The sequence below is a fragment of the Antedon mediterranea genome, chromosome 5 (genome assembly GCF_964355755.1).
Source record: "Antedon mediterranea chromosome 5, ecAntMedi1.1, whole genome shotgun sequence".
Lineage (NCBI taxonomy): Eukaryota > Metazoa > Echinodermata > Crinoidea > Comatulida > Antedonidae > Antedon > Antedon mediterranea.
In genome coordinates this window covers 20547057-20566920 of record NC_092674.1, presented here as the reverse complement: position 1 = coordinate 20566920, position 19864 = coordinate 20547057, and the positions used below count along the sequence as shown (strand labels likewise).

General features: G+C 33.4%; 1 protein-coding gene across 2 annotated transcripts; it reads left to right on the top strand.

The window, feature by feature from the left end:
* The first annotated feature begins 6668 nt into the window (after positions 1–6668).
* On the top strand, positions 6669–16985 carry LOC140049408 (uncharacterized). 2 transcript variants are annotated; one of them, XR_011845248.1, is made up of 6 exons: positions 6669–6827; positions 7137–7270; positions 10014–10242; positions 10669–10842; positions 14260–15106; positions 15202–16985. XR_011845248.1 is itself a non-coding variant. In XM_072094287.1 (5 exons), exons 1-5 carry the CDS (start codon positions 6791–6793, stop codon positions 14544–14546), a joined length of 861 nt encoding a protein of 286 aa, XP_071950388.1. In that variant the 5' UTR covers positions 6669–6790; the 3' UTR covers positions 14547–16985. The 2 variants fall into 2 exon arrangements, 1 of the variants encoding a protein (XP_071950388.1); XM_072094287.1 differs by having other exon boundaries at positions 14260–16985.
* Positions 16986–19864: the final 2879 nt, after the last annotated feature.

The following is a 19864-nucleotide window of genomic DNA, read 5'->3' as shown; positions in this document are numbered from 1 at the left end:
TGGTCCAGGTGGTGGTTGTCCGGGGGGTAGTTGTCCGGGGGGTAAATGTCCAGGGGGTGAATATCCGGATACGTATTTGGCGAATCACCAAGAAGTATGCCAACATTGTAATGCATTTATATTCGTTTTGTTATATTATGTTAATTATCGATTAATATTGTTGATACTCGCATTTAAAAATAATTTATTTTAAATATAAGAATACATCAATACATTTTTGCGTTTTGTTTAATATTATTAAAATGACCTGACCTGACCTGACCTGACCGATCCATGTAACTGCATTCGTTCCTTCTGCACGTTTTACCATTTATTGTGCATCCGTTTGTCACGACCATTTGTTTTATTTTATTTCAATAGCAACAGAAAAACAAGTGATAACATTTATTCAAAATATAATAGCATGTCATTCTTTTTTCCAATGAATTGTAAAATGACATCATATTTATATATAAAATAATATAACATTCTATTCTATTCTATACAGGTTTTTATATGGCGCCCTACAAAGAACAGAGCGCCTAACAATACTAAGTAATTAATTAAAAAGAAAAGGTTTAAGTTGACGTTTAAAGAGGGGTGCCGAATTCGCTCCTATCAAATGAACAGGTAGCGCGTTCCAGATCAGCGCGGAGCGGCGACAGAAAACGCATTTTCACCAGCTTTCCGATTAGATCGTGGAACGAAAAGTCGGGTGGGATCATTATTAGAGGAGCGAAGTCGACACCTGTAATTAAATGAAAGCTGATCACGGTTGTCATGTTGTATTTAAAAAATGAACACTATAATTAAATGCATTCAGTCAAATAGAATCTCACGACACCCAAAATGTGGGGAGTCACTGGTGCGGCAAATTTTGCAAAACTTTACGAGTAACTAAACTAGTCGTATTTTTTTTACGGATAAGACAATTAATTACAGTAATTGTCTAAAAAAACCTTCATTATATCATATATACTGTCATATTTGTGGTAAACATGATCAGTACGTTGAAGAAACAAACAAAAACACTCTCCGCATGAGAATTCTGTATTTCATTAGTATAGGCCTACATTATCAAAGTTAATAAATCTCATTTACTCAACATAAAATATATACATTTTGTTTACATTTAATTAATACAAATGGTTTGAAAAATGTTGTAGTATAGTTCTGATTATAGCAAGTTCAGTGAGTGAATACTATTTTAATTGTTTTCGATTGATATTAATGTACTAAATAATGTTATATTCAAAATATATAATAAACGTGTAAATGTGTGTTGTATTATAGCACAGCCACTGATCATAACTGAACCCTCTGGGAGACCAGTCTTTGACTGCAGAGGTTATCCAGTATAAATAAATAACAATGTCATGTGCCTTATTTTTCATATTTCTATTTATATATTATTATATAATGATTTGTAACAGAGGGTTTCTACTTATAAGCTGTGCTTCAGCGATTCCTCTTTCCATTCTTTTGTTTTGTAATGATTATTTGTTTATGTTTTTGTTGTAAATTGAAATAAAGAAAGAAAGAAACAAATAATTAGTTAAGCACGACTAAAATATGATATGAATTTTAAATTTAAATTTAAAGAAATATCAATGTAGATAAACATCTAATAGTAATAACATAATAATTACAATGAAAATTAAAAAGAGAGGTGAAAGGAGAATTTAGGAAAGTAGTGTTGACGAAGAAGATCAAGGTCTTTAAATATGAGAAAAGACCGTTCCAAAATGTACAGATTCTATGAAATAATACTGAGGATTGAAAAAACGTATTCCTAAAAAGGTTGACCTGAAAAGAAGATCACATTTGTGACGGTATTTGAGAAAAGAAAGAAGAAACATCAACATCGATAACTGTATTACTTGGTTTGCCCATACTCTGCAAACTACAGCACAGTATTCTGTGACACGAATCATCCCAATAAGAATCACAATAAAGAAGCATATTCTGTAATTTAACCCAATTCTCGGTACTGTAGATTTCCCCAGTATCATAAGAATTATATTAATTTGGAATACAACATCACATGTGTTTTAAACTTATCTCCAAGTATCATCATCATACTAAGCATTAACCAACCTTACGTGATACAGGCAACACATGTAATACAAATAAGACACTACCAAATATCCAAAAGAAACTGGGCAAAAATGTCAGTATATTTAAAGGCGATAAGTAGTCTTCTTAAAACCAGTAATTTCACTGTTCAGTTCATAAATGAGCTGACAACCTACTACTTCTGCGTAAAATCCCTTACAATTGTTCTTTCTGAAGCACTGCAGAGCACATCGTATAGGAGAATTAGTCTTCCCAACACTAACAGGTAACTTCAAAGCTTGAAAAATTACTGGATCTTACAAAAATAGATATACCAATATAAATGACAATAATGAATCGTACTGCAAAGGGATAGCATTAATTTCAACTCTTTATGAGATGTGATGAAGCTAACTCGACCACACAATGCAACATACACATTGTCGACTTCACGATTGAATAAAACCTTTATGTTTTAAATAATATCAGTATAGGCCTAAGTCGAATTTAACAATCAAGTAAAGGTATTATCTACAACAATCTGTATTTATTAAGAGATAATTTAATGAAATAAATATCAAGAAAAATCAAAATACCATATTCACAGATGTATCCATCGTTATAGCGGGTAAATCGAATATGGGGATCTACATCTTTCAGAAAGGCTAATTCCGACATTAGTGTCGTCGCAGCATACTCATAATTAGGCTTATTCGGATGACCAGATTTCCATGGTGTCACCTGGGTGTTCAGAGTGGTACGATCTCCCTCACATTTCCAGCTGGAGTCAACGTCACGGATCAGACCAGGTTGACGCAAAAATCCAATTCCGTACCTTGTGTTGCTGCTACATTTTGGTTTATTAAGAATATTTAGTACAAACTCAAACTCATCAGGTGTATTGATACACACAAGGTAGCCACCAGATGCCTTGCAGATGTCTTTAAGATCCATCCATGTTTGTGTTGACAAGTCAGTTAAATGATTTACACTGTACATGGATAAGTTGTATTGGGAATATGAGCATTCTGTAAAAAAAAAACAAGTGGAAATTAGATTATTAAAGTTATTTTCAATGGAACAAGGAGCAAAAACATTATTTTTTTCTATAACATCAATAATTGATTTGTATTGTTCTGTTATTTATATCTTTATTCAAAGAACTGTTCCACATAAAAACAAAACAAAAAAACCATCATGAATATTTATGTAAATAAACACTTTCAGGTAATAAATATATTTGTTAAAAAAGGCTGGTTTCTTACCAATATTTTCTCCTTTGATAATGCTAATTGTGAGCTTTAAGAAAACTAAACAGATAAAATTAAACATTTTTTAAATATATTCTTTAAAACGATGACAAATGGTAGTCACAGCAGCGCAATATCAAATGATTTTGCAGTACCGTGTGCAGTTTTTTTGGTTCGTTAAAAGATGACTAAATATCGTATCGATTTTTTATAGGACGCAACGCAAGGACGTACGTTGCATATAAGATCATTACGAGCAAGTTGTAATAAAAATTGTCGCCTGTGATTGGTTTATCCACTGGCGTTGTGTTTAATGTAATAGTATTTTTAAAGCTATTATAAGAATGAATTTGTCAATTTTAAATCTATTATAGTTCTTCAGAATGAATTATGACTTAGTTTTTTTTTTATTTATGGAGGACAATGAGTTGTAGATATACATCATCATCATTATATCATCATCATCATCATCATCATCATCATCATCATCATCACATTACTACAATTATCAGACGGTTTCCCTGATCTGAAGTAATTGTAATTAATGCTAAGTAGGGCCTACATAAAAAAGAGAGAGAGAGCTTACAGAGCTTATGTTCACAATTTCCTAGCTTTCTGTCGCAAAGCTACTTCCAGTATTTAAACAATTATCATTATTTCTGTGCCAAAACAGTTATTTTTTTTCGACCATTTCAGCGACCAAATTGAATTTCAAGATCATTTGTACTATTACACCCATATTAAATGCATAGTTATAGTGTTCATTTTGCTGATATATGAGTGCTTAGCATATTATCATAGTGATGTTGGTCTGGAATTTGCTCTTATACTCAGAGATCTATTTGCCGCATTATGTACTCTTAGGTCATTATTAATAATGTGTCCAAGGTACTTCACTTTGTCAAAAATTGATTATTACATACAAATACTTCAGGATCACCATTAAGTTTGCGTCGTTTTGGACGAAATAACATGCATACAGATTTTTTAAAATTGTATATGGTAACATGATTAGACGCATATTCCTCATGTATCAACAAGCCCTGCAACCCAGATAATGACGGGGAAAGTATCACCATATCTTCTTCTTTCTTTCAAAAGCAAAGTAGACGTATTTCCGAAATTATAAGTAATAAACATAGTTTGTTAATAGAAGGATAGACACGACTAAATCTTGGAATAAATTTGTTTCTTAAATCATTATAAAATAAAATGAAATTCATCCCCAACAATATTATTTTTATATATAATTTACACGTTCTCTTATGTGTCTTTCTAAGCATTCCCATCTCCCCTTTTCGATTTCAAGCTCTAAAATCCCTAAACGTAATTTGGTTAATAATTTTCTTTGTTTAAAATTAATAATATTGGTCGAATGGTAACTTAAAGATATTTCTTTTTTATAAGAGAAAAGAACATTAACATATGATGTAAACATTGTTGAATGCATTTTAGTTTTTCAGTATCACATAAGCGTAACTTAAATTGTTTCAAAAATAAACTTTTACTATGAACAAATTGTTGTAACCAGATATAACCAAAACCAGTAGAAAAAATAACTGCTTGACCTGTTGTACCCAACAATTCTCATTACGATTAAACTTGAAAAGTTAAAACTCATTGTACTTAAAAATAAATCTATCATGAATATGTATCCAAAATCTTACAACTGTAACCAAACAATCCAAAAAAAGTGGTAATCTACCTAACTCGGAAGTGTTTAGTACTGTCTGACATTCCCCAGATTTTACTTCCGTATGTTAAAATAGGAAGTATTTTCAAATCAAAAATATGGTTCCATGTATTAATTGGTAGTAAAGATAAGATTGCTTTTTGTTGATTGTGTTGTATTGATTTGTTCGATAAGCCATTTGAACTAAAAATAACACCATGGTAATTATTCGAATTAACAATTTGTAATTTAATATTTTTATAATTCTATTTTTCAATGTTCCTTAAGATTGCGTCTATTTTTGAAAGCAATAATTTTGAGATTGTTTATTTTAACATCAGAGATAATACAGCCATACATATTCAATTTCTTATTTGGATCATCATTGTAAAAATTATAAAGCAAATGTGACATGATACTGTAGAAATAAACATAACTTTTATCAAACGTTTGCAAGAATTAAAAATTATAATAGAAAACGAATATAAAGGAAGATAACAAGAGATATTAGTTAGTTACTGATAGCATTTTATTTAGACTGTATAGTTTATACATATGAGAATAAAAACAAGAGAAGAAAACAGTTAATTAAAAATTGTACATTAACAAAAGGTCACATTCTGTTAAATAAGATAAGAATAAGATAAAAATATGAATTTTTATTATTCACATTGAAATGAAAATTGTTTTTGTTATACTGTAGTAACAAGTTCAATTTGCGAATACTTTAATTAACATTCAGAAGTATCACAATATCACAATCGATATAACACTATTTACCCGATGTTGCTCTGCAATAAAAAACAAATTATTGATAGGAAACAACCATTATTTTGCTGCAGCGCAAAATAAGTGCTTTACTATTGAAGGTGATAGGCCTATTTAATATATTAATTTTCATCCGATTTCTCTCTTTAAAACATTATAATAGTTAGCTATATGATAATTAACTCCTTGGGTTATGTGATCGTCATGACAGTTTGTTCTTTTTGGCGTTCCATAGATAAGATTGCTCTTATCTAAGCATCTATTCGTATCACGAGATACATCTTGGCGCGCGTGTATTAACATTTCCGGGAAATTTAATCCCGGAACTGATTTTAACACCAGTTGGCCGTGTAAATCATTGTTTGTTAAAAACAATGAAAAGAAACAGAATGTCCCAACAGTTAAAGAGTCAATTAAATGATATAGGATGGGGCCGTCCGGATAATTGGATGAATGGGTTTGGAGGATGTGCATGGGACTAGCCTACCAAACCATATGATTGTTATTGTCCTTTTCGGAGCGCGGCACTCATTATTTAACAGATCCTCAACCAGTTAGAAAAAAATAAACATAATTATATAACGGTTCGTTTCGTAGGTGCCTTAAAACTGACGACAGTCGTATGTTGAACTTGAGATACTAGCAACACATTATAAAGGAAATAACATTTCCTTCATAATTGATTTCCTTCTATCTGCATGCCTAAATTAATACGGCCCCTTGGAAAGTGGAGAGAATTGGTTCATCGGTGGCGTGTTTCCATTGAAGAAAAATAGTTTCGCTAGTTCAGTTCTGGTCAGCTAAAATAAAACTATTTTCTGCTTTTAAAAACAAGAAAAAAAAAACCAAAAAACAAGGGACCATCGCACTCTACCCAAACACACATCACCCTAAAGAGAATAGTCATTAGCCCATCCCATTCCGTGCTTAAGTTTCAGATTTAATAAATAATACACTATTAGCGTTTCATAAGCATCGGTGGTGTTTTGTTTTCCTTTATTATTGATGATTAAATCGTTCGGCGCTTTCTCTTTCCCGGCCCCTGTTGTTGCATTTATATGTCATAATGGAAAATAAATACTTTTGTATTTTCTTAACATTTGGTATGTAGGTTATAATCTAGTGTACAGTAGTAGGTTATTTTGTAGTAAAGGCCTAGCCCTAGGCTATATAGGCTAGGCCTTTTACTGGGCAGCACTGAAGCGAGGAGGGGCTATCTATGAGGTAAATGGTCATTTCGCCCTCTTTTGAATGACTGGTTTGTGCATGGAGATATAACTATTACCTCAATGGTCTGTGTAATTATTAGGCCTATTTTCTTTCAGAGAGTATGGTCGTCGTAATGTACTTAATTTTATGCTATTTTTGTTGCATCTGATTTTGATTCTAATATTTGATTATTATTATTGTAGCATCAGTTGTAGTACTTGGAAGTTGTGTGAATCCAGACACCCCACCTAAATCAGGCAACTGGACGTTTAAAGACTGTATGAAGATGACTTTTGGAGCAAGATTTACAATACCTGTAACTTATAATAATGGAACAGTAAGTATCTGTACTCTTCCTATGGCTCATTTCATTTAATTCGCAGCCCTAAAGTTTCACAATTTTACAATTACAATTATTTTTACAACCTTAGTAGGCTTCAGTAATTTCTCCTTCACTCAACGTCAAGGTACCTCGAATAGCATGCACCTTTAATTAGTTATCCGCATTCAGCGGATAACTCCTTGTAACTGTATGAAATCATCTTTTTTTTTTTCTGTATTATTCTTTCTTTCTGTCAATTTTGTGTCTCGCGTAACTCAAAAACGTGTAAACATAACATTTTATAACTTTGTCAACATGTGGGCATTCACGTGAAATTGTGCACCTCCTATTGTGAATGACGACAGAGTTGCGTTTTTACGAATTTCGCGTATTTAATATAGATCGAAAACCATATAACAATTTAAATTGAAACTTAACAAAAGTTTAATTTATATCTTGCGCTAACTAACTGTGGGGAAAAAATGGCATGTTTCACACGAAGTTACGCGCGCATGCGCGTTTAAAATTTCAAAATGAGAAAAATCAATTTTTAATCAACTTTCTACGCGTTTCATGTCATTTTGAGCATGTCAAAAATTCCCACGCGTGCGCATTTTTTTACGCGTGCGGTGCACACGTAGCGTTAAGAACAATTTTTTTTGCGTGATTTATGTTTTTCCACCCTTTTCTAGTAATTTTACCAATTTCTAAACATTTTCGACTTAAAATTACGTCATACGGGCACGTCGAATTGGATAATTTATGTGCGTTTTTGATGAAAAAGTTCAAAAATTTGTCAAAATTTGTCAAAATTATACCTTTTTTTAAACAGTCGTAGTTTCTAAACTAAACGGTAAAAGTTATTTTTATTGCATATTCTGGAAGTTGATGAGTTGTAAATATCGGATCATGCATTAATATGGCTAACCGGACATTGTGACGTCACTGTATGGCCACGCGAATACAAAATTTAGGATTTTTGTATCTTTCGTCATAGCTCATCACATTTAATAGAGCGCATCTACACTTATCCGTTTTCCATTTTCACCCCGATTTTGATATTGTCTAGGTCAATCAACTGTCTTTCGCATGAGTTAAAAATATTTTAATTTTTATGACGTCATCATGCCTAAAAATTTAAATTACATGTTGCATAAATTTCATCTTTACAGTAAATTTTAATCTGTTATAGCTTGTAAGAATGAAATGTGATAATCACGATTAAAACGTTTTCTGGAAGCTATTGAATTGTAGATACGAAATCATGTGAACATTTTGCCAATCGGATGTTGTGACGTCATCATATGGCCAGTTAAATAAAAAAAGTCGTATTTTCATCTTTTGCATTATAATTCATTACATTTAAAAGAGCGCGCATCAATATTTCACGTATTCAAATTTCTTATACATGCTAATATGTTGTTGCTGAGATAATTTCCTTCCAAAATTGCTACCTTCGGGTTTCATTTTGAAACCGTCAACATGTTAAAAATGGGAATAAATAGTGGGTCCCGTAATTTCACCTATTCTACACTGTATGTGATGTATACAGATTATACTGTGTATACTATATGACACAAAATAACAGAATTCAGCAATAATAACATAATCATATTCTTCTTCAGGTCATAATGCCATAATCTTTTTTCTGTGTCCAATATTCCAACGTATGACGTGCACGTGGCGTTTGTCGTGCGGATAACTAACTCGTCAAAGTGACGAGTTTCATGTCTAGTTATCCATTAGTTTCATTCATTTACAGAATAAACGCTTTTCAATAGTGATGTATAAAATAAATGCATTATACAGTGTTTAATAGGTTCTTTTGTAATGGTAAATAATGTAAATATTTAATTTTCTTTTGTTATTATCTGCTTTTCTTTAGAAAATTAAATATTAAACTGTAGTGATAATTTTAACCATTTAGTTTAATCGTCGTTCTACATTCGCTGACAGGTTGAAACTGAAACCAAAAACCTATAAAAGTTGAATATTGATGCAAACAGTTAATAAAATGCACTTGTCAATTGTATGACCCACTATACAACTCTCTCTCTCTCTCGGTGTATCATACCTTATGAATACCATGACCCACCCATCCGTCAAATATTTGACTTACTTTAGGTGACCATAACGAACCCATTTTGACGCACTGTGAACATGTTGTTTATGATATGGTGGGTAGTAAAGTGACGGACATTGACACACCTTTGTTCATTGATGTGACGTACCATCTAGGTTTTTTGACGCACCCCTGCGTCAGTAATTATTTTAAACGACGTACCTCTCCCGGGGTTGTATAATGGGTCATACAATTGACAAGTGCATAAATATAGGAAGACATATTATGTGTTTTTTGTAAAGTAATGTTGAATATTTGTTTTTATTTAGTGTTACTTAAACATCAGAAGCCTCAAAACTATAACAATTGGTACCACATAATCCTAGGCTCTAAATGTAGCATTAATCCCTAATCAACTTCAATCCAAAATTATAACTAAATCGAACCATCTAATACTAAACACTCCTAGTATCTGGAGATTATTAAATTGCACTATCTTCCTAAGGGTGGAGCCAGTTAAATTTTGTAATGTTAGTCTTACAAAAATAGACACAGTATATAAAGAAGTTGTTTATAATTTTATTTTAGATTTAAAAAAGGAGCACACTCGTAGCATTCTATGGATCCACCTCTTTATTGAGTGTAGTGTAGTAGGATCGTTTATTTAATTTATTTTGTTTGTTTCTCTTGCCATAGAACAGCACCGTTGATGTTGATTTGGCAAGTTATGCAATGTTTGATGAGTCTACTTGTGATGCTCAGTCTGCTAAACTCCTACTTCGCTTCTACTTATCTCCGAGTGATTCAAGACTTCTCTGGAAGTTTATTCTGGATTTTATTAAAGATGGTGGCAAATATAAACTAGATACGGTCACACTCCAGTATGTTGTTGACAATCATTTTCCTACAAATATAAAACGATCAGGTATAGCATTTTATTATTTAATAATAAAACGCTTTTAAAGTAAAGTTGTAAATTACACATTGTTCTGAAATTATTCAGGCTATGTAAACAAAAATTGTGTTGCCCAAGTGCATGTATTAATTGAAACATACAGTAGGGTTGATCGGTCAAATCAAAATTTGTATTTTATTTTGATTTTTATTAATGACAATGACATGAATTCTTCATTAAAAAAAAGAATTAATAATTATGCATTGCGGGAAAAATCATTCATGCATTGCATGCAATTTTAATTTTATCTAAACAAAACTGTTCATCAGAGAAGCCCTTTTTGAATGCTTGATTTTAAAGAAAAACTGATTCTAGACTTATTTAAGTCAGTCCGTAACATTACAATTTTGTAATGTCTTACTGTATATCATTTGGTCACTTTTTTTTAAATATCAGGACAAATGTTTAATGAGAAAACGAAGGACTACCAACCGTCTGCTGAGATTGGAAGTTACATTGGTTGTGATAAAGTGGAATTCAATCTTGGTCTTAGTCCTATTGGAGTCAGCATGTTTAATGTCAAAATGCAACCTTTTGCACAGGCTGTTTCAGGTGGTGGTTATGGAACTAGTAAGTTTATTGCATACTTTGGACATTTAACTTTGTCTTAATTATAATGTTGATGACACTGACAGTATAATACATATTTTACAACACTAAAAAAAAAATCGGAAAGGAAAGGCAATACAAGCTACAACAATAACTTTATTTTGTGGGGTCCTACAACAGTAACTTAAATTTAATTAAAATTGAATGCATGCATTCATTCATTGAATAATGTACTATATTTAAAACATTTTGTTAATAATAATAGGATTAAAATGTAAACTACCATGACTCAATTGTAATAATAATAAATGAAAACTTATATAGCGCCGGTATCCTCCACCCATGTGGCGCTCATGGCGCTTTGTGCATTAACAACGTGCGAGAACATCAGCGAATAGCGACGTCTTTAGGTTGGTCTTGAAACTGTTTAGACTAGTTGAGCATTTAACTGTTGCTGGTAAGCTGTTCCATACACTTGCGGCCGCAACGTAAAAAGATCTCTGACCCCACTGATTTTTCGCTCTACGCTCTTGAAGAAGGTTTTGTGACAATGATCGTAGGCCTCTGCGGGATGATTCGTAACGATCCACAAGGTCAGATAAATAAGCAGGAGCACTGTCATTTAGGATCTTGAATACAAACAACGCAAGTTTGTACTTAATACGTTGTTGAACAGGCAACCAATGCAAATCCATCAGGACAGGAGTTATGTGAGCGTTTGATTTTGTATAAGTTACAATTCTAGCTGCCATATTTTGAAAGCGCTGCAAACGTTGTATTTGAGATTTTGGTATGCCAAACAACAAGGCATTACCAATGTCAATTTTAGAAGTGACAAATGAGTGTACAATCAATTCAGCTGTTTTCTTGTTAAGATTACCGCGAATACGACCAAGGTTCCTAATCGATATGCATGCTGCTTTGGATACAGTTGTTATTTGTGCTTCCATAGTGAGATTACTATCCAGCATGATTCCCAGATTCCGGACCACCGATGAGGGAGCGATGTTAGAGTTTCCGATTCTGATTGTGTGATGTTGATTTTGGAGATGTTACATTTAGACCCGACGATAATAAACTCTGTCTTTCCATCATTCAACTTTAGGTAATTTGTTGTCATCCAATTGCGAACATCTTCTATACAGGCTTCCATCTTACTGATTGCTGCAGCAACATCCCTTTGCACTGGATTTACTGACACATAAATCTGTGTATCATCTGCATAGAAATGGAAATGTAGACTGTGTTTGCGAATAATGTCACCAAGGGGAAGCGTATAAATGGAAAACTGGCCAGGCCCAATTACTGACCCCTGTGGTACACCATATTCCAGGCAAGCTTCATCTGAGAATGCATCATTGATACAGACTAGCTGACGTCTTCCTGTAAGATATGACTGGAACCAGTTAAGAGCAACACCATTTATGCCAATGCGATTTCTCAGACGGGTTATCAGTCTTTGGTGATCAACTGTATCAAACGCTGCTGACAAATCCAACAACACCAATAGCGTTATTTTCCCATCATTCATTCCTTGTAACAAATCATTCTGTACCTTTAAAAGGGAACTCTCCGTGCTATGACATGCACGATATGCCGACTGGTAATTCTCATTTAAATTATGCTTTTGAAGATATGGAGTAATGCGTGATGTCACTACACGCTCCAGAGTCTTTCCAAGAAAAGAAAGATTCGACACCGGGCGGTAATTTTTCAGCGTGTTATGATCCAAGTTTTGCTTTTTTATTAAAGGACGAACGTGAGCAATTTTCAGTTCATCTGGCACTATGCCGGTATTAAGAGAATGGTTAATGATTTCCGTTATTATTGGAACAACTGCGTCTATACACTTCTTCAGTATAGAAGTAGGAACTGGATCTAACCTGCATGATTTTGTTGGTGATTTCATCAGAATGTTGCGGATCTCATCTTGAGATGCTGGTGTAAATGTTGTGAGATGCTGATGAACTGCTGTCACAGGCTCATTAAATGACATGTCATCAATCTTGAAGTCGTCTCTGATGATCTTGATCTTGTCTGTGAAAAACTGACAGAACCTGTTCGCAAGATCTAAGTCAGAAAGACTATCTGGGAGAGGTGATACCTGGCGATGATGAAGGAGTTGGTTAACAATTTTAAAAAGTCCTTTCTGATCTGCTGCATGTTCTTCACACAAGCCAATGTAGTAGTTGGCCTTTGCCTTTCTTACCATGGAATTTACATTCCTCTTCTGTGCAATGTAAGCTTGACGATCTATTTCCAGATGAGAGATTCTCCATTTCTTTTCAAGCTTACGCTTTGTTCTTTTCTCAGCATAGATGTCACTGTTATACCAACTAGTGTTTGGTCGGACCTTAACTGTTCTCTTTTTCGGTGGTGCGTGTTTGTCAAGAAGTTCACTCAAAGTGGTGACATATAGTCGTACTTTACTTGATAAATCAAGATTTGAGAGCGAAGTTCCGAGATCAGACTCTGTGATATCTTTACATAATGTCTCAAAATTTATAGCATTCCAATGACGAGTTTCGATGGATTTAGTGATTACGGGTGGCTTCTTGATAAGGAGATTACATGTGATTGCATAGTGATCTGATATACCATCAATGACATTAAGGTTTGAGAAAACAGGAGGATCAGATGAACGAGTGATCAGCAAGTCTAATGTATGACCATGTTGGTGTGTAGGTGTAGACACATGCTGTTGAAGACTGCTTGCTACAAGTAGATTCCGAAAATGAATTGCATCTGCATCATTTGGCATATCCACATGGATGTTAAAGTCTCCAACGAATAGTATGGGAGCCGGCTTCAATACATAGTGATCAACCAAAGTTGAGAATTCTTCAGTGAAAACATTTAGACTGCAACCCGTTGATTTGCTTTGAGGACGATATACTGCTACGAGGAAAACTGAGGATGCATTGCTGACTATTTCCACATTTAGCAGTTCAAATGATTTTGGTAATAATCCCGTGTCATAACATTTAACCGCTATGCTTTCCTTGTAAAGAAGTGCAACTCCACCACCTCTTTTAGTACCAGCACGGGGAGCATGTTTGAGAGAGTATCCGTTGGGTGTAATATTTCCTATAACTGATGTGTCTTCTGAATTGTCACATGAATAGTACTGTAGGCCTACTAAGTGAATATTAGTGACCTTTTTTCATACTGTAGTTGTAACCAGAGAAACATATGTTATTAGTATGTTATTGTGCTAAAAGACCTCAAATACAGTCAAATGGGTTTATGTACTTTTGTAGAGACAATAAAAATGCAATCTTTTTTTCTGAAATTATAAACAAAATGAACAATTTAAATTTATGTTATTAAATGTAATAAAAGTAAGAATTACACTATACTGTATTTATCAAAAACAGATGAATTCTTTAAAAAAGTTTATAATAAAAGGTATTACTATACTATTTATTGTCATTTCAGAAACAGAGTGTGAAGCACCTCCTGCACCCATACCAACTGGACGCAGCCCAACTGAACATATCCCGACTGGGCCCGGCCCAACTGGACCCAGCCCAACTGGACCCAGCCCAACTGGACCCAGCCCAACTGGAACCCCAGCTGACAGTGGAGGTAGTAAGACAACATTGATTGTGGTATGTGTTGTAATTGCGGTTGTGGCTGTCTTATTGATTGTTGGTGGTATTTTATTTGTTGTCTTACAAAGAGGAAATAAAAATACTTATAAGTACACGGACATAAGATATTAGTTAATGATTACTAAATAACTTAAGCTCTATCTACACTTTTAAACTAATTTGACAAAATAAGTGTGACATGCCTAAATTTAGTAGTGATATGACATCATCAGGTCCATATTTGGGCATGTTATTGTCACATAAAGTTTGATAGTGTAGACAGAGATTAAGAAATGGTGAATTGTTGGAAACAATCTATTATAGACATGGTGATGATAGCATTGTATATTGGAAGGGGATGTGGTTTATTGGGTGAAGGGTGGGTTTCGTTGCAATAAAGAGACTGTAAACAGTAAATTTATAGAGCAAGATTATTTTTTAATGTACTGTATTGTAAATGATTGTTTTTTAAGCAAAGGAGAGGAGAGAGCAAAGGATAACATAACATAGGAGAAAGTTAATGTATATAAATTGGGGTTTTGTTTCATTGGAATTTATTTACAACATAACATTATTGTTGAAGTGAAAATACTAATTAAAGAATATTGATTCTGATTTCCATTTCTCAATTTCCTACCAATATACTAATTTGTATACACTTACTAGATTACTTTTAATGCATTAAGAGTATTGTTGAAATCAGATAAATATTCGTAAACTTTTAGGCCGAAATGGCAGTTTCTTTTTACTTCAACTTTAACTAACAAATCAAATTGATGTAGTTAAGGTTAAATCAAATATTTGCAGTATAAAATTTTTAGCAAAATGTATTAAATGATATTAAATTAAGTTGTAGAATATTAATAAGCAGGGTACACTAATCAATATTAATATCCTTTTACTTTCACTTGAAACTTGCAAATTTTCTGAATTACACAAGTAATTGATGCATTACAATTTAACAAAACATGTGCAGTATTAATAATTAATAACAATTGTATTAATGATATTAAATTAATTTGTAGAATATTAATATGCAGGGTGAACTAAAAAAACTAAGGGAGCTCTTAATCATCGTAAGTGTTGAAATTACATTAATAATTTGATGATGTATAATATGCCTCTACATACAAATGTATAGTATTGCATTATTTTACTTATTGTACCTTTTAATAACAAGTGTTGCTATTTAATACGAGTGATCTGTATTTCACGTGATTTAAATTAAAATTGATATGCAAGCAGACCTCCAAACATTAATATCAGGAGGCCCAAAATATAGAGAGTGCTACTAAACAAATATATTACATAGCCTATGTAAATCGTATATATCCTCGAGAACGATGATATTGACTGTGTAATTTTCGCGTCCCCTGTCATTAAACATATAGATTCTCGAGTACGATGATATTGACTGTGTAATTTTCGTGTGCCAACACTCGCGTTGCCGATAAATAAACAAAAGTCATCAACTCGATCTTGAACTCGGGTGGAATTGTCACTTCATCGCAAGACAACGCTTCAACCGCTGCGCCACGAAAGTTGCTTGAAGAAATTAATCATCTAAACTATTTAAACTATGCATACATACCGCCCTCATTTGTTATAAGTCCACCCTAAATGTGATGAAACACCATTTGTGATTGGTCAATACTCACAGTAGTAACCTAGTAACTAGTACGCGCTGAACATCCGGTGATTCGGCTCCTCGAAGATCGAGAAGAAGACGAATTGTTTATTCGGCCTACCTGATTATAATATTATTATTTTTAATAGGCTTATTGATGGAAATTCTTCTGTTAATTTAAACGACCTAGGCCTAAGTGAATATTTTATTGCCAAGGAATCATTAATTAGTAATTATCTGTATATTATTCTTCGCAAGGTAAGGTGTCTAGGCAGGCTTGTTTAAATACAATACAAATACTATAGGATAGGAGGCCTAGCCTAGCTTCACCCAACCCAGCAGACTTGTTCTTGGCTATATAATATAACAGATATTGCCTTTTATATCGGTTAAATATAAGATTTGACATCCCCTCGGGAATGTCAAATCTTATATTTAACCTCTAAGCAGTCAATATCTGTATAATATCAAACCATAGAGTGTGCTATTAATTATGTATTGACTGGTAAGCCAAAGGCTGAAAATACGATACCAGCTTATTATTTGATATAAATAACAAAGCATGAATTTATTGTAAACATCTTAGTATTGTTTTTATGTTTTTAATAGTATAGCATAGTAGGTCCTAGTAGAAATTATATTTTTTAAATGCATATCAGGATATTTTTTTTCTTAATCTATTCTTGCCAATGCAGTTGCGTTTTACGAAACATGCATATTCTCTTTCATAACTTTAGCTCAACCTATTTGCATGCTTCTTTGCATTGTGCAAAGGTGACGCGTTTTGCGCGTACGTCAACTTTGTATTTCTTTAACAGAGTTGACGCACGGATGTGTTACTTCCGTGCGTGTGCGTCAACGTTGGTTTACTCCGTAAAACTGCCTACCTCACGTAGGTGCTAATAATAATACTGTATAATAAAATGTGTATAAATTATAAAATATTTTCCAAGTTGTTAATATTGCTTCTTGCCCTATTCCATGTATTTAATATTATTTAACATTACCATTCTTTCGTTGCTTATTTTATTAGTTCTATTCAACCAATAGCTCAGTCGCATACTGTTGGTTATATTGAATTTTTAAATATTAAAACGATGGTAGAAGATTGCCTTCGATTTCTTTATTCTTTCATTAAACAAATCATTGAAAGACCTTATTTAAAAAAATCCTTTATTAATAATTGTTTAAATGCACATGATCTTGACTAAAAGAATATACACATACATAGACCATGGAACCAGTTTGGTACACAGATTTCCCCAACAGTAACATTTAATGTATACACAATCTATCGGTATGGAAACATTCTGAGACTACAGTAACAGTATCGATTTAACAGATGGCTAGCTTTAAGTACATACATCCTTCATAGACTACTTACCCCAAGTCTCAATAGTAATTACAATGAGCTGAAGCTGACTGTTTTGTTTCCTTACAGTTCTTTCGATACCCATCAGCTGCAGCTCTATTAAAGTTTCGTTCACACTTTCATTTTTCATTTATAGATGGTATACTTCAAACTCGATCAGTATAAATGTTGTAATTGCGGTTTTGGCTGGGTTATTGATTGTTGTGATATTTATTACACTCACAGTAATAACGTTTATGTGTAAACCCCTAAAGGACCCCTAAATTTACCTACTTGTGTTGAACCAAATAATTATACTGAGACTGAGAGATTGGAATGTTCCGTTCATCGCAAATCAATACATTTGTATAAACGTATATTAAATCTATCAAAGTAGTATTTTAAAAAGAAAGGCGGCCTGTCTTCAACATTATGATGCTGTAGGCTACTCGAGCTGTTTAACCGGTGTTCAACTATTAAAAACAATTATCGTAGAAGGAGATAGGAAAATGCGAAGCATCCTCGTATTAATGTGTACGGATCAAGATAGACATCTATTAGACAGTGTACAGTAATACCACGATCGGAAAACACCCTTATTTTGGGCACACGTTGAACCTAAATTCGTTTTAATTGTAAATAACTAATTATCTAACTCAATTTAATTAGTTAACAGGGTTACATCAGGTGCTTGAATTCAGTACCGAAAGTACCATCAAGTAAATAGAAGTAACGTGGATAAGTGGAAAGTGCATAATAAAAACAAAGAGAAAGTTCATGCATGAAAGATGGGTAAACGTCCTGTTTACTTCAAGGGTTTTCACTTCATCGTAACGTTTTATTAACTAGTTGTAGCAAAAATACTAATTGAAAAAATAATAATAGATAGATTTCCATTTCTCAATTTACAACAATACTAATTTGTATACACATAGTACTGCATGAGTATAATATTGAAGTAGAATTTAAATATTCGTGAAAAAGGCGTTTTGCACACATCGTGTGTCATACTTATCTTTAAAAAATGCTGTGATAGTACCGTAATACCATACTGGCATTACTAATAAAACACCTAAATGTTGTACTAACAAGACACCTTTTTTACTTCCATTTGAACTAGCAGATTTTCTGTATATTGAAATACACAAGTAATACACTTTTTCTTTCATGGGAGTACATTATTGGTAGGCCTACCTTTATTGTATTTTATAAGAATGCCTACATACAAAGATTTATAGCCTACTATTTACTCATTGTAATAACAAGTGATACTATGTAATCCGAGAGATCTGTATTTCACGCGATTGCATTGAAAAGTGAATTAAAATTAATATGCGAACAGACCTCCCAATATCTTTAACGAATGGCATATCCGGAGATAATATTAAAGAACATGTCCAAACTATATATTATAGACAACGCTATATTCTTTTGAAAATATCAATCTTAGAGGGCGCTATTAAACGATATTAACATCTAAATAAATGGAGCAGGGGTCGTCAAACACACGGCAAGCCTGTGGTTCTTTTATGGTCAGCCTGTGGTCCGATGGCGCTAGACATTTGGCCAGCCTGTGGTCCCGAGGGCGCTAGACATTTCAGTCAGCCAGAGAGCCATAAGACAGAGAGAGATGTAATAAGAACACTAGAGGGCGTACTCCAGACTGAAAAGTGATTCCAACAGGAGGCGATATTTTTTTACGCTCAACGAAACTTCCAGCTAGCCAGAATACTGTTTTCTGATTGGATATTTATGTCACGTGAGATGTTCAAATCACTCACGCATGCAGTTCGCGTCAGTAGGTAATTCCTCCTCGCACTCTCCGACCGGTTGCGACTCGCACTGCTCTTTAGGCTAGCAATTTACGTGTTGTAGGAATCGTACATTTCAACTGCTCGCTGCCTGAGAGCATGCTGCCTGAAACAACTACTAGCTCCTTGCACAACAGACAGAGGCTTACAATTTCCCGCATTTTTATCGTGTCGCCATCGTTGAAATTTTTTTTCGTAACATTTATTGCTCTTTTCTATGTACAATGTTTGAGATAAAATAATTATAAATAAGAGCGGCTAAACCCAAAAAGCGGAAACTTGTGAAGGGTTTTTTGGAAGTATTTACTTTCTCTCGCAATGAAGTAATCTAATTAATTAATTTAATTTCCATGGAGGAATTCGCCTCTCTAAATGTTTATTTACGTTTCGCGTACGTTTCATGCATTAATTTCAATTTCACGTGGAAAAACATGATTTATGCGAAGCGATAAGCAAGTCGCGCCGCGGTAATCTTTTTAGGGCCTTCATGACGGCAACATCGGGTTGGCACCCTGCGATTTTTTTTTTCGTACATAAGTTGGGGTACCTCATGAAACGTCACAAAACAAACATGAATAATTCATCAGTTAAATTTTCTTGTTCCGTGTGCACCCAAGCGGATAGCAACAAGAAGTGATTACACAAGTGCGGTACGATTCTA

Excerpts from the sequence above, each read along its gene's own strand:
- LOC140049408 (XM_072094287.1), top strand. The coding sequence starts at position 6,791 with ATGGAAAATAAATACTTTTGTATTTTCTTAACATTTG. Across the intron at positions 7,271-10,013 it reads TAACTTATAATAATGGAACA|AACAGCACCGTTGATGTTGA; the intron begins GTAAGTATCTGT and ends CTCTTGCCATAG. Across the intron at positions 10,843-14,259 it reads AGGTGGTGGTTATGGAACTA|AAACAGAGTGTGAAGCACCT; the intron begins GTAAGTTTATTG and ends TTGTCATTTCAG.